This window comes from Falco peregrinus, chromosome 9, assembly GCF_023634155.1.
Source record: "Falco peregrinus isolate bFalPer1 chromosome 9, bFalPer1.pri, whole genome shotgun sequence".
NCBI classification, from domain to species: Eukaryota; Metazoa; Chordata; class Aves; order Falconiformes; family Falconidae; genus Falco; species Falco peregrinus.
In genome coordinates this window covers 3,605,395-3,621,686 of record NC_073729.1, presented here as the reverse complement: position 1 = coordinate 3,621,686, position 16,292 = coordinate 3,605,395, and the positions used below count along the sequence as shown (strand labels likewise).

At 43.2% G+C, this 16,292-nt stretch overlaps 1 protein-coding gene across 1 annotated transcript in view; it reads left to right on the top strand.

Annotated features, from left to right (window-relative positions):
- LOC101923403 (mucin-5AC) overlaps positions 1-16,292 on the top strand; it is a 49,815-nt gene that overhangs the window by 12,513 nt on the left and 21,010 nt on the right. Inside the window, exons 16-35 of the mRNA XM_055814171.1 lie at positions 140-234; positions 1,193-1,319; positions 1,876-2,131; positions 2,783-2,832; positions 3,445-3,545; positions 3,674-3,825; positions 4,371-4,509; positions 4,611-4,724; positions 5,056-5,235; positions 5,742-5,981; positions 6,598-6,754; positions 7,350-7,478; positions 7,814-7,955; positions 9,236-9,279; positions 9,374-9,577; positions 10,870-12,909; positions 12,997-14,580; positions 14,668-15,141; positions 15,229-15,693; positions 15,781-16,260. Of these exons, the coding sequence (XP_055670146.1) occupies positions 140-234; positions 1,193-1,319; positions 1,876-2,131; positions 2,783-2,832; positions 3,445-3,545; positions 3,674-3,825; positions 4,371-4,509; positions 4,611-4,724; positions 5,056-5,235; positions 5,742-5,981; positions 6,598-6,754; positions 7,350-7,478; positions 7,814-7,955; positions 9,236-9,279; positions 9,374-9,577; positions 10,870-12,909; positions 12,997-14,580; positions 14,668-15,141; positions 15,229-15,693; positions 15,781-16,260 (7,173 nt within the window). The remainder of the gene's footprint in view (positions 1-139; positions 235-1,192; positions 1,320-1,875; positions 2,132-2,782; positions 2,833-3,444; positions 3,546-3,673; positions 3,826-4,370; positions 4,510-4,610; positions 4,725-5,055; positions 5,236-5,741; positions 5,982-6,597; positions 6,755-7,349; positions 7,479-7,813; positions 7,956-9,235; positions 9,280-9,373; positions 9,578-10,869; positions 12,910-12,996; positions 14,581-14,667; positions 15,142-15,228; positions 15,694-15,780; positions 16,261-16,292) is intronic.

Genomic DNA, 16,292 nt, shown 5'->3' with positions numbered 1-16,292 from the left:
TGTGTTCCAGCAAATGCAGAGCTGAATTCTACTGCAGAGTAAGCTTCTACAATTTCTCTGCAGGAACTATAGTTACATTGAGACAAGAGTTTAGACAATGAAGTACAACAGACATTCTTATCATGTTTTCAATTCACAGACCAGTATGCTCAGCATTGGTGTGGACTGCTCTCTGATGCCATGGGACCTTTTGCTGAATGTCATTCGACAGTGAATCCAGAAGTTTACCAGAAGGTACTTGGCTCTTAACTTTTTCCCATTTAAAAGAAAAAGACTCAGATCAAGAGTTACTAACACCTGAGAGAATAATTTGCTAATTGGAAGGAGATGCATTCATGATAGTTCTTTTCAAGCCAGGGGTTCATTTTTACATCCCCTTCATAATAATTACTTCTTTGTAAAAGTATCTTCATTTTCATTCCCAGGAGGATAAACTTACAGGTATATTCCTGCTGCACCTATTTTTAGGTATTAACTGGAGTCCTTATCAGGTCTTTAGTCAGAATCTTAACTAGCACTTTGCCCAGCTGCTCTGAACTGCTCTCTGAAGGCTTTTGGATAGTTCCAAGGGCAAGGCAAGAAACGTGTGTAAGAAGCAGCAAAGAGATTTAGATAAGGTGCAAACAAAAATGTTCCAAGAATTCAAGGTGATGAAGCTCTGGAACAGAGTGCCTGGGGACTTCACAAAGTCTCCCTGTTATTGAAAATCTGCAAGATTATGCTCACCAAACATCTTCCGGAATGACAACATTATAGTGACCTTGCCCGGCACTGCAACACATTAAATGACTTCTTGTTTTCTTCATTCCTCTGATGCAGAGAACCCAAACTCCTGAGCCTAAGCCCTAAAAGCTGGGTGGCATCAAATACCCTCTACTTGTTCTAAGTATATATGACACAGTGACTACAACCTGGAAGTAGCTGGGAAACCTACCAGCACCTGAAAAAGTAAAAAAGAACAAGAAAAAGAAAAAATAGTTTAAAATTGTCAGACTCTAATTACTCTCTCTCCTTGCAAAGCATCTTTTTTGGAAGTACTCAATGAAATCTTCAAATGAAAACCAGGCATATGTTTACTTATGCATATGAATTACACTCACTTTTAGCTCTAACAAACATGGCACTAAAAAGTCTAGAGCACCATGGCTTTGACACAACAATCCGATGATCATCTGTCATCCTCTGTCCCTAGAACTGCATGTTTGACACGTGTAACTGTGAGAAGAGTGAGGACTGCATGTGTGCTGCCCTTTCCAGCTATGTCAGGGCCTGTGCTGCTAAAGGAGTTTTCCTCACTGGATGGAGAAACAAAGCCTGCAGTAAGTTCTACATCCCTTTGCATCTTGAAAATGACCGTCCAGAGGCCCCACACAGTAGCTTTCAGGGATTTGCACAGTAAATTGTGTTAAATTGTGTTTTAAGTATAGCATTGACTCAAGCATTTGAGGAGGAAGGGAATACCATAAAAGACAAGCAGTAAGCAGGGAGGAATAGAAAAAAGAGGCTTTGTTAAACTGCTTGCTCAGAAGCAGCAGAAGCAACATGGACCTCACTTGTCTTGCAACAGGAGTAAAATAAGTAGGATGTTTCTCAATTTACTTTGGAAAAAAAAATAGCAATGAAGAAAAAACATGACATGCATTAATATAATTGAACCTTTTTCTTTTTTCAACCTGGGCAAAACATTTGTACCTGTGACACATTTATAGGGGAATATTCTGCTCTAGTGGTACAAAAAGAAAAAATTACACTATTGAGGATATCAGTAAAGCACGTGTACATACATTGCCATGTTTATCATATATAAGAACTGCATTTATACCTACATCGATTCTTAAATAAACTACAAATGTAACTCACTTTTTTGTTCTCAAGCAAAATACACCACCTTGTGTCCGAAATCCTTGAAGTACACTTACAATGTCGATTCCTGTCAACCCACCTGCCGGTCTCTGAGTGAGCCTGATGTCACGTGCAGCATCAAGTTTGTTCCAGTTGATGGCTGCACCTGCATGAATGGAACCTACATGGATGAAAATGGCAAATGTGTACCTGCTTCTAGCTGTCCTTGTTACTACAAAGGAATGCCTCTGTCTTCTGGAGAAGTTATTCATGATAATGGTGTTGTCTGGTAAGAGATTTGTAAAGAAAAGAATGAGATTGGATATAGGCAGTCGTGAAACCACATACACATTAGGCAATCTATTCAAATCAAATGCATTTCTCTCCCCAATAATTTCAATACAACAAATCACAGATCCTTAAAAATTGTTATGACTATCCATGTTTGGAAGACTGTACTTAGGCTACTGCAGGAATTCAACAAACCATACTGTGGTGGGCTAGCCTTGGCTAACAGCCAAACTCCCACCCAGTCACTCCCTCCGTCCCTCTCTTCCCACCTCACATACTTTCTCTTATCCATATATTCCTTCATGATATATACTTTTCTTATCCATGACTGTGCAAGACTTATTCCATGGTAAAAGATGCTTGATAATCCCATTTCAGATTTTTCCCATTATAAATGGAATCTGAACTATTCTGAGGGACAGTTTTTAATGAGGCAAATGGTCAGAGAAAACCTGTCTTTATACAGAACATACTTGTATTTTTATCTGCTCTAATATTTTATAGTTTTGAATAGTACAAGCTATTCTGGTAAAAAACACATTTTCTCTGTTTTGTCACATGGTAATTGTTCATTATTTCAAATTCATTAGGAAACAAGCTGAAACTTTACAAGGAAAAGCACAAACATACCTATTCTCTTTTTTTATAGCACTTGCACCTATGGAAAGCTGAGCTGCATTGGAGAGAAACCCGAACCAGGTAACGTATCACTTAAGATTTTCTTTAATTCTCCCTTTCCATCTTTATTCTTTTCAGTTCTGTCTTTTTTTGTCATAATGATGCAAATTGTAAAAGTCTGAAATCAGTCAAGAAAATGAACAGATGACTTCTGTAATTTAGAGGATACCCCAAAATATAAAGAAATATTGTCTTACCTTTCAGATAGCTGAAAAAAGTTATAACTTCCTGGGTTACCCAGGGGTAAAAAATACTTGGTCACCTCAGTAAATGTGAGGAGAAAAATATCGACAATATAAATAAAGTAAAAATACTAAAAACCTAAGAAAACTACAAAGTAAACCAAGATCTTAGTTTTCCTGTTTTTTTAATATTTTTGCTGAAAGGAAGTGTTTCACTAAGCTAACTAAACATGAATTCCTACAAGCAGTCCACACATAAGCACAAAAACCAGATGAGCATGACTTCAAAACAATACTCATTTTCTCTTTCTGGTCAAATGCATGATATTAAGGTACACATACCTCACAAAGGAGTCTTTAGGGTTTTTTTTCCTTCACTCTGCAGTAAGGAAACATGAAGATATAAATACATGGTTGAACTCACATCTCTCATGGCTTTTCTGTCTTTCAGTCTGTGCACATCCCATGGTCTATATTGATTGTGGCAATGCCACTGCAGATGTGGTAGGAGCAGAATGCCAGAAGAGCTGTCAGACTCTAGATATGGAATGTGTAAGCATAGCCTCTTTATACCCAGTTGAAAGCATATTCAACTGGACATCTTTTACAATTGCCAGCTGCAGCTGGACTCTTCTATCAGGGAAATGCTTCGAGTTATGTTTTCTATGTGGTTCTTACAGTACAGAACTCAGTGTATCTCTGGATGCGTATGTCCTCATAATCAAGTGTTAGATGGCAAAGGTGGCTGTATAGCTCCAGAAGACTGTCCATGTATTCACAATGGGATTTCCTACAGTCCAGGAGAATCAGTCAGAGTTGGCTGTAACAACTGGTAAGAGCATACTGAAAAATAATATTTTTGAGTATCTGAAAAGAAATAGTTGAAGCTCTAGGTGAATTACAGCATTTCACTCTAGCAGTGTCAATATTTATAGGAAGTGATCCCACGTAAGATGATCCACTTAGTACCCAAAAAGCAAGGTCTGTCTGTTTTTTACAATGGCACACAGCAGAGAAATTGCAATTGGTCAGAAGAACAATATGGTTTGGATGTTGTCATATTCATTCAAGCAAGAAAGCTCTTTTCCTCACAGGCAATCCTTACATTTCCATACATTCAACAAGATTTGGAAATGTGAAAGATTTGAAGTATTTTCTAACTCAAGCTATGCGTGACATCATGAAGTAACACAGTCTTTGGGTAAATCCCAAAGGCTTTTGAGCTATGCTGCATTTCTGAGAATAAGTAAACCTTATTTTTTCATTATAGGTTTAATATTTTTTAAAATCAGATAGATGTACATGCAGGAATGCACATATAGCTATATTATGTGTACGTCTGGTTTTTACATTTGAAGTGCTTTTTGTCTTTTGCAGCACATGCAGAAACAGAAAATGGCACTGCTCTGAGGAACCCTGCCTGGAAACCTGTTCTGTTTATGGAGATGGGCATTATACCACCTTTGATGGCAAACGCTTTGACTTTGAAGGAGACTGTGAATATGTTCTGGTCCAGGTAACGGAGTCCTTCCCAGATTTTAGCACTGTTGAAGTACCTTCCATTTTACATATGACCTTGTAGCATAGTTAACACTGAATATCATTCCTGTGTTTCAGAACTACTGTGGTCAACAAACTATGAACCAGGGAACATTCAGAGTCATCACTGAGAACATTCCATGTGGCACCACAGGAACCACCTGCTCTAAGTCTATTAAAGTTTTCCTGGGGGTAAGTATTTTCTTTAATAAGATTTACCTCAGGTCTAATGGGCCAGAAGGATGGAACAGGCTGTCCCAGATAGACTGCATCATAGAAGTGTCCTCCAAGACAGTGAAAATGTTACTACGCTTCTTTGTTCACTGCTAACAGTTCTTGTCTCTGCTAGAGAAAGCAGAGGAGGGAATTCCAAAGAGAAATTGCCTAACATGATGTTGTTGAATAAAACAATTATAATGATAACAGAGTTGCTATTTTAATAACAGTTATTGGCAATATATAAAATTGTACCCAAGAGGTGACTTTTTAAATCGACCTCTGAGCTTTTCTTTTCCTGTCCTAGAACTTTGAGCTGGTACTCAGTGATGGACGCTCTGATGTCATCCAGAGGGCACCTGGAGGAAAAATGCCATTCCAAATCCGTTCCATGGGCATCTACCTGGTGGTTGACACTACTGTTGGTCTGATACTCATGTGGGACAAGAAAACCAGTATATTCATCAAACTTAGTCCCAGCTTTCAGGTACATTTTAAAATCCAAAACCTGGATAAAACTATTTCTGAAAGATATTCATGTTATCTCCTAAAGAAAAAAATGGAAATTTGGGCTATAACCAGAAGACTGAAAGAGCAGAAATTGCATATTATTATCCTTGTAGTGTTGACTTAGATTGAGTACTACTTATTCTTCCTTAATTTACATTATTCAACAATGGCGTAACAGTAACCACATCAGTAGCTTTCTTCATGAAAAGCCACGCTGAAGAGCTATGTTCAGGTTTAGATAAAACTAATTAGCTCAATACTAAGAGCAAAACCCATGAGTCTCTTCTGCTTCCTGTCCTTACCCTTCCTAACAACAAGTTAGAGACATCTCTTCAAGAAAGGTATTTTACAAAAATACCCAAGCCTGTTACTGAAGAGGACCAGATAATCTTAAATAAGATTAATTCTGAAGGTCTATTACTCACAGTTACTGAGAAACTGTGCCTTACTGATCTCTGTCTTTTTGCGTTTATCCCCATGCAGGGACACGTCTGCGGACTTTGCGGAAACTATGATGGCAATGGAAATAATGACTTCACTACTCGCAGTCAGTCCGTGGTAGGAAATGTGCTGGAGTTTGCCAACAGCTGGAAAGTGTCTTCTAGTTGCCCAAATGCCAATCGTACCAAAGATCCATGCACTGCAAATCCATACAGGAAAGCCTGGGCACAGAAGCAATGCAGCATCATTACCAGTGAAGTGTTTGCAAAGTGTCACTCCGAGGTATGGCAAAAACTTCAGTCTTAAGTTGTCTTGAGCCATAAATTACATTAATTTTTATGTGGGAGAGCTGAAAAATACAATAAAAAACACTTTGTCATGCTTGACAAGGTGAAATCAAACCAAGTTCCAGGGAGACTGCATAGAAAGTATTTTCACTTTCATTTTCTCAGCTTGTGCCTTGAGCTAGTACACTAAAGAAACGGATAGGTTGTTTTGGTTTTGTTGTTGTTTTTGTTGTTGTTTTTATTAGAAGGGGCAATCACAGATAAATCTCAAGATATGTTTATTTTCTAATGGGATAATGGGATAATTTTCTACTAATATGAATATCATCCTTCTGATATGTATGACTGTGTGCTAGCTTGTAGTAATGCAACTATTAGTTCTGCAAATGTATCTTCAACATCAAATAGTTCTTAGAATTATGACTTATTAGTAATATCTTTATTCTACATTTTCCTCTTAATTTCTCAAAGCATTCTCATGGTTTTCTCTTTTCTTCTCTCTCACACATACAGAGTTGTCAGTTTAAGATATTTTATTCACATTTTTTAGGACAATGAATGCTTTTTCAAAGAGGACAAATGCATGAAAACTCAAATGTTTTCTCCAACAGGTTGAACCAAATGAATATTATCAAGCATGTGTGGATGACGCTTGTGCCTGCGACACTGGAGGAGACTGTGAATGTTTCTGTACAGCAGTAGCTGCCTATGCTCAAGTGTGTAATGAGCGGGACATCTGCATTTCATGGAGGACTCCATCCATTTGTCGTGAGTTTCACCCTACTACATTTTGAAGGGGTCTAGAGGGGAAAAAAAAAAGGGGGGGGTGCTGAAGAAAAACAAATGGGACAAAGAAAGAAAGAAGGATGTAATTATATTTGTAAGAGGCATTGCTGTATTCTAAAACCAGCAAAAAAACCTACAAAGCAAGTTGACTAAATCACTGGAAGCCAATCTATTTTCTTAAAATGAAACTATTGATAGTAACCTGACAAGGGGTGTCACTACTGTCTGATTTACTTGTCAATCATGACACACCACTGGTGAACTATAATATTGTATTACACTCCCACCTGTCTACATCAGGCTCAGTGTAAATAAATATTAGTGCATACTAGCTAAAATCAGTGATTCAATTAATTGATTTTCATGCTTAATGTATAAGTCTGTTCTATGTTTTATAACTTTATCGGTGTCAAAAGGTGGTAGAAGTGCAACAATTGTTTTAAATTAGAAATAAGACAATATAGCTTTCACCACCTATGTGACTATGCTGCTCCCATGGGATTTTTACCCAGCAAAACTGGAATACTGTAGAGCAAAAAGATCAAAAGTCTTTTTCTGTCATTCCTTCTTCCTCTAGCTCTGTTCTGTGATTACTACAATCCACAAGGGGAATGTGAGTGGCATTACCAGCCATGTGGAGCCCCTTGCATGAAGACCTGCAATAATCCAAGTGGGAAATGCCTTCATGAGTTGAGAGGTTTGGAAGGTAAACATAATTATGCATATCTTATTCTACTTATAAGAAGCTAAAATGCAGTATGATTAACCAAATTCATGTTACTTAGCATATGACATGTTTATATTAGAAATTATAAGAAGAGATTTTCTAATTACTGCCTAATGGCTATGAAATTGTTTGGAGAGAAGATGAGGACAAAATGCTCCAAAGCTTCATGTGCAGTCAAAGGAACAGAAGAGAGAGAGTCTGGAAGTCCACTTGCCATATGGGATAATATAGGGAAAGCAGATATAAGGAGAGTATAGAGTTACTTCTACTTGTGAAAGGCCATGTATCAACATAACTCTCATTTTTTATTGCAGGCTGCTATCCGCAGTGTCCAAAGAATAAGCCCTATTTTGATGAGGAAACCATGACTTGTGTTTCTAATTGTGGTTGTTATGAAAATGGAAAAAATTACAAACCAGGAATGCAGATGCCTTCAAAGCAGAATTGTCAATCATGGTAGGATTAGTAAAGATTTTTAAATGTTGAATTTAAAGCTGTGGAACATAATTGATCATGCATTAAGTTTGTTTGCCCACAGGAACTAGGCCACTCAGGCTGCTGAATAACGTCTAACATTCTTCCTTCCCCAGGAAATTAAATGATGACATGGTGAAACATTTTACCATAGAGAGATTAATTTTCTGTTATTCTGTACTCTAACTGAAGTACTTTAAAATTATTATTATTATTATTATTATTATTATTATTATTATTAAATTAAGGAAAAGCAAATTAAAATAATAATAGTTATGAAAATAGCCGGATAATTTTTATTAAGATAGTCCTACAGTTACTATGTGAAATTATTTAGAAGTTAGTAGGCGACTAATCTTCATAGTTTTGATCTTGTTTCTGTTATTGTCCTGGTACTTCCATATTTGCAACTGTTAGCAAGTATTCTTACACATTCTGTCAGAACCGATGACATGCTGGGACAAGTGCTGCTAAGCCTTCTGTCAAATAGCACAAAGTTAGCAGAACCAGTTGGGAAGCAGTTAACACCTGTTCTAAGATACCTTTAGAGTAGCTACACTTGAATACTGTAAGCGGTGCAGTCAGAATGGCAGAGAGCTTAGCGAGAAACTCAGCTGAACTAACCCAAATTTCATGGCATGTTTTGCAGTTCAGAGACAGCTTTGCCTGCCTCAGCTACATCATTAACAGCACTAAACCTAACCTGTTAAATACATGTCTATATTTACTTGAGTTTGTTCAGCGTACAGATGCCCTTAGTCACTGTAAATAAATATATCAATATTCAGTTCTTAACAGATAATAGATAATTCCCTTTAAAACCAGAATATATTCCTGCATCTTTTGGAAGTCTGAGATTCGCTGTGTAGACAACCTCAATATCTGTTATACAGTGATGCTTTCTCAAAATTATACATTTACTGCACCTTCCCTTACAAAAAATAACTACCAGTCAGGGAGATAAGAACATTTCAGAACCCCTCCCCACATCGTTGCCCAGCTCCCAAAAGCACCAATAACGATACTGCATGTTTACTATGCTGACACAGAAAAGCTGCCTTTCTTGCTAGAAAACAGAGTCATCCTACCTAATCTGAATTTGTACAGGAGAACTGAACATCTAACTCAGAGAAGATAGGGTCTTTCTACGTATAAACACTGAATGAATAGCAAAGAATTGAAAATAGCAAAAAAATGAAACAATAAAATGATGTAATGAACCAATATATTCACATCATAATCTCCTTTTTTTTCTTTTCCAGTGAATGCACAATTCATGGCAAAAAATGCAAATATGATGAAAATGGTATGTTGACAATGTTGGTTTTATCTGTATAGGATATATTTGAGGAACTCTGTGTTTTGGATAACAAACAGTAACACCCTCTCCTGATTTACAGAATGTGTCTGCATTTATGAGGGACATAAATACAACTATAGAGATGTGATCTACAATACTACAGATGGCACAGGAGGGTGTATTGTTGCGGTCTGTGGTCCCAATGGAACTATTGAAAGGTTTGTCTATGGATGTCCAGTCTCAACATCACCCACAACAACAACGTTTCACTTCAGCACTACGCCACCTGCTGCTACTTCCACAGGTACAGCCTTTACAGCTCGTAAGGGTATATTCCTTCATTAGAGAGTAAAACAAGAGCTACAAAACCATGCCCACACTCACAACATAAATGGATTAATGCAACCTCAAAATAAAAGACAGCAAGTCTCATTTGTTATTTGTATTTGGTTTCAGTCGATATTTGGTAAACAAACTAACACAAGGAAATAAACAGAAAATAAAACCACTTCTAAAAACGCCAAAATCAAAACCACTGCACACTGGTTTGATACTATTATTTTGCTTAGCTTTCTGGTGAACGATTAAAAAATCAGTGTCAGATTTATTATCTGTAACTGTAACAGTTTCTATAGCTGGAATAATCTTTACTGAATAAGTCATTATTTTTCTGTAGAATTTTCTGTAGTGGCAATTACAGTATTGCTACTTTTTGAAAAATTCCTGATAAGGTTCATGGTATTTATAATTACAGTACTAAGTGGACTGCTCAGATATTGGCATTAAGACACCGAAATTTTCATTTTTAGTATTCTTGTTCAGCATTCTTCAGGTTGGTAATCTGTAATTACTAGGTGCACAAGTTGTTTAATTAAATACTTATTCAGTATAAAATTAAAACAACAAGTTTTGAAACACAGAAAACACCAGCCTAGCTGGAATTCATTAAGCATTTTCCAGCCATTTCACAGTAAGAACTCACCTGCAAAAGCTTACAGACTGCTCTCCAACCAATAAATGGTTTCTTAAGACTAGGGCTACACTATGAAGTGTAGGGGTGCTAATAATGCTGCATTAGACATCTTTTATGTTAAATGGAAGAGAAAAGACAATGCAGCATATCACATAAGGAGTCAATGCATTTGGAAGAAAAAGGAACCTATGAATCTAGACTAAATGTTATTCTTTCCACTGGATTTCAATCAGGCTTTGACACTATGGAGAGACTGATAAATACTGAAAAAAAAACAAACAAGAAATTACGTTAAATCAAAGGCAAAACAACAACAACAAAAAGTTATTTCCAACCACCCAATGTGTATAAACTATGTCTGAGACTTATTTCAGCCCTTTGTAAAATATAATAAGCATTCTTTTTGGAATTGACAGTTCCAAGCACATTGGTACATTAAATTGCTACATGATAGATTTTCTGTTCTACTTCATACGAAATTATAAGAACAATAAACTGATGCACTACAGGCTCATCATGCAAGAAAATGACCTTAGGAAAATTTTCAGCCCATTTAATAAAATAAAAAAGGAAATATATGAAGGAAGATAAGTTTCCTGATACCTTATTTTTCACTTTCACAGTGACACCAACTACATCAATATGTGTTCATGAAGTCTGTGAGTGGTCAGAATGGTATGACGGGAGTCAGCAAACCCCTGGCTACGATGGTGGAGATTTTGAAACCTTTCAAGATTTGAGAGCTAAAGGTTATGAAGTCTGTAAAGCTCCACGGGATGTTCAATGCAGAGCAGAGAAATACCCTAACATAACACTAAAAGACCTTGGCCAAGAAGTAGAATGCAGTACAACAGCTGGTCTTATATGTTACAACAAAGATCAGATTTCAACAATGTGCTACAATTATGAAATAAGAATCTTATGCTGTGCTTTTGTACCATGTTCTTCCACAACAAATTTCAGCACATCAACACCAACCATGACACCAGCTAAAAGCACAGAAACATCAAGTTCAACTGAAGAAACCACATCATTTTCAACCACTACATTACCACTTACTACAACTTCTGAAAGTACAACATTCACAACTTCAACTACTAAAGAAACAACTACAAGCACAAGTGAAATGACAACATCTGTAACTTCTTCTGCTTCAACATCTCAACCTTGTATTGAAGAAGAATGCTACTGGTCAATGTGGTACGATGCAAGTTACCCAGGGTCTGGATATGATGATGGAGATTTTGACACAATACACAACATTGAAAAGAAGGGATACAAAGTCTGTAATAACAGAAAGGCTGTTGAATGCAGAGCAGTAAGGTTCCCTGATGTACCATATCCCCTACTAGAACAACATATAACATGTAACACGGAAGAAGGGTTGATATGCTACAATAAAGACCAACTACCACCAATCTGCTATAATTATGAAATAAGATTTAAATGCTGTCAAAATATAACAGTACCATGCCCAACAAGTAAAGCGCCTACTACAACTTCCACAAAACCAACACCGACCCAAATAGCTACGACTCAAAGTACACCGTACACAGAACTACCAACAACACCACACTTAATAACAAAACATAAAAGCACTACAATTTCAACAATGCCACCAGAAACAGGATATATACACACTGAAACTACATCAGAAACAACAACCCACACTACATACGAAACACAAACAACAAAAACTTCAAGGCCCACCCCGACACCTACCATATCCTCCACTGGCGTGAGCTCCACCACCACCACCACCACCACCACCACCTCGTCCATTACCACCTGTCAAAAAGAAGTGTGCTCCTGGACCGAATGGTTCGACGTCGACTTCCCCTCCCCGGGGCCCAGCCAGGGAGACTTTGAAACCTACGAGCACATCCGGGCCGCCGGCAAGAAGATCTGTCACCAGCCCAAGGAAATCGAGTGCCAGGCAGAGGACTACCCCGAGGTTGCCATCCAACAGGTCGGGCAGGTCGTGCAGTGCGACGTCCACTTTGGCCTGGTGTGCAAGAACGAAGACCAGACCGGCAAATTTAAGTTGTGCCTCAACTACAGGATACGCGTCTACTGCTGCACCCCGAACTACGAGTGTGTGACCAGCACACCCCTGCCCACCACCAGCCCCACCACCATCACCACCCGCAAACCAACCACCACCACCCCGACTTCCGCCACAGTCACGACCTCCACCTCCACGACCTCCTCCCCCACCACGCGGCCCACCTCCTCAGAAACCACACAGCAGACCTCCACCACCACAACCAGACCCACCCCGACACCTACCATATCCTCCACTGGCGTGAGCTCCACCACCACCACCACCACCACCACCACCTCGTCCATTACCACCTGTCAAAAAGAAGTGTGCTCCTGGACCGAATGGTTCGACGTCGACTTCCCCTCCCCGGGGCCCAGCCAGGGAGACTTTGAAACCTACGAGCACATCCGGGCCGCCGGCAAGAAGATCTGTCACCAGCCCAAGGAAATCGAGTGCCAGGCAGAGGACTACCCCGAGGTTGCCATCCAACAGGTCGGGCAGGTCGTGCAGTGCGACGTCCACTTTGGCCTGGTGTGCAAGAACGAAGACCAGACCGGCAAATTTAAGTTGTGCCTCAACTACAGGATACGCGTCTACTGCTGCACCCCGAACTACGAGTGTGTGACCAGCACACCCCTGCCCACCACCAGCCCCACCACCATCACCACCCGCAAACCAACCACCACCAAACCGACTTCCGCCACAGTCACGACCTACACCTCCACGACCTCCTCCCCCACCACGCGGCCCACCTCCTCAGAAACCACACAGCAGACCTCCACCACCACAACCAGACCCACCCCGACACCTACCATATCCTCCACTGGCGTGAGCTCCACCACCACCACCTCGTCCATTACCACCTGTCAAAAAGAAGTGTGCTCCTGGACCGAATGGTTCGACGTCGACTTCCCCTCCCCGGGGCCCAGCCAGGGAGACTTTGAAACCTACGAGCACATCCGGGCCGCCGGCAAGAAGATCTGTCACCAGCCCAAGGAAATCGAGTGCCAGGCAGAGGACTACCCCGAGGTTGCCATCCAACAGGTCGGGCAGGTCGTGCAGTGCGACGTCCACTTTGGCCTGGTGTGCAAGAACGAAGACCAGACCGGCAAATTTAAGTTGTGCCTCAACTACAGGATACGCGTCTACTGCTGCACCCCGAACTACGAGTGTGTGACCAGCACACCCCTGCCCACCACCAGCCCCACCACCATCACCACCCGCAAACCAACCACCACCACCCCGACTTCCGCCACAGTCACGACCTCCACCTCCACGACCTCCTCCCCCACCACGCGGCCCACCTCCTCAGAAACCACACAGCAGACCTCCACCACCACAACCAGACCCACCCCGACACCTACCATATCCTCCACTGGCGTGAGCTCCACCACCACCACCTCGTCCATTACCACCTGTCAAAAAGAAGTGTGCTCCTGGACCGAATGGTTCGACGTCGACTTCCCCTCCCCGGGGCCCAGCCAGGGAGACTTTGAAACCTACGAGCACATCCGGGCCGCCGGCAAGAAGATCTGTCACCAGCCCAAGGAAATCGAGTGCCAGGCAGAGGACTACCCCGAGGTTGCCATCCAACAGGTCGGGCAGGTCGTGCAGTGCGACATCCACTTTGGCCTGGTGTGCAAGAACGAAGACCAGACCGGCAAATTTAAGTTGTGCCTCAACTACAGGATACGCGTCTACTGCTGCACCCCGAACTACGAGTGTGTGACCAGCACACCCCTGCCCACCACCAGCCCCACCACCATCACCACCCGCAAACCAACCACCACCACCCCGACTTCCGCCATAGTCACGACCTCCACCTCCACGACCTCCTCCCCCACCACGCGGCCCACCTCCTCAGAAACCACACAGCAGACCTCCACCACCACAACCAGACCCACCCCGACACCTACCATATCCTCCACTGGCGTGAGCTCCACCACCACCACCACCACCACCACCACCTCGTCCATTACCACCTGTCAAAAAGAAGTGTGCTCCTGGACCGAATGGTTCGACGTCGACTTCCCCTCCCCGGGGCCCAGCCAGGGAGACTTTGAAACCTACGAGCACATCCGGGCCGCCGGCAAGAAGATCTGTCACCAGCCCAAGGAAATCGAGTGCCAGGCAGAGGACTACCCCGAGGTTGCCATCCAACAGGTCGGGCAGGTCGTGCAGTGCGACGTCCACTTTGGCCTGGTGTGCAAGAACGAAGACCAGACCGGCAAATTTAAGTTGTGCCTCAACTACAGGATACGCGTCTACTGCTGCACCCCGAACTACGAGTGTGTGACCAGCACACCCCTGCCCACCACCAGCCCCACCACCATCACCACCCGCAAACCAACCACCACCAAACCGACTTCCGCCACAGTCACGACCTCCACCTCCACGACCTCCTCCCCCACCACGCGGCCCACCTCCTCAGAAACCACACAGCAGACCTCCACCACCACAACCAGACCCACCCCGACACCTACCATATCCTCCACTGGCGTGAGCTCCACCACCACCACCACCACCACCTCGTCCATTACCACCTGTCAAAAAGAAGTGTGCTCCTGGACCGAATGGTTCGACGTCGACTTCCCCTCCCCGGGGCCCAGCCAGGGAGACTTTGAAACCTACGAGCACATCCGGGCCGCCGGCAAGAAGATCTGTCACCAGCCCAAGGAAATCGAGTGCCAGGCAGAGGACTACCCCGAGGTTGCCATCCAACAGGTCGGGCAGGTCGTGCAGTGCGACGTCCACTTTGGCCTGGTGTGCAAGAACGAAGACCAGACCGGCAAATTTAAGTTGTGCCTCAACTACAGGATACGCGTCTACTGCTGCACCCCGAACTACGAGTGTGTGACCAGCACACCCCTGCCCACCACCAGCCCCACCACCATCACCACCCGCAAACCAACCACCACCACCCCGACTTCCGCCACAGTCACGACCTCCACCTCCACGACCTCCTCCCCCACCACGCGGCCCACCTCCTCAGAAACCACACAGCAGACCTCCACCACCACAACCAGACCCACCCCGACACCTACCATATCCTCCACTGGCGTGAGCTCCACCACCACCACCTCGTCCATTACCACCTGTCAAAAAGAAGTGTGCTCCTGGACCGAATGGTTCGACGTCGACTTCCCCTCCCCGGGGCCCAGCCAGGGAGACTTTGAAACCTACGAGCACATCCGGGCCGCCGGCAAGAAGATCTGTCACCAGCCCAAGGAAATCGAGTGCCAGGCAGAGGACTACCCCGAGGTTGCCATCCAACAGGTCGGGCAGGTCGTGCAGTGCGACATCCACTTTGGCCTGGTGTGCAAGAACGAAGACCAGACCGGCAAATTTAAGTTGTGCCTCAACTACAGGATACGCGTCTACTGCTGCACCCCGAACTACGAGTGTGTGACCAGCACACCCCTGCCCACCACCAGCCCCACCACCATCACCACCCGCAAACCAACCACCACCACCCCGACTTCCGCCATAGTCACGACCTCCACCTCCACGACCTCCTCCCCCACCACGCGGCCCACCTCCTCAGAAACCACACAGCAGACCTCCACCACCACAACCAGACCCACCCCGACACCTACCATATCCTCCACTGGCGTGAGCTCCACCACCACCACCACCACCACCACCACCTCGTCCATTACCACCTGTCAAAAAGAAGTGTGCTCCTGGACCGAATGGTTCGACGTCGACTTCCCCTCCCCGGGGCCCAGCCAGGGAGACTTTGAAACCTACGAGCACATCCGGGCCGCCGGCAAGAAGATCTGTCACCAGCCCAAGGAAATCGAGTGCCAGGCAGAGGACTACCCCGAGGTTGCCATCCAACAGGTCGGGCAGGTCGTGCAGTGCGACGTCCACTTTGGCCTGGTGTGCAAGAACGAAGACCAGACCGGCAAATTTAAGTTGTGCCTCAACTACAGGATACGCGTCTACTGCTGCACCCCGAACTACGAGTGTGTGACCAGCACACCCCTGCCCACCACCAGC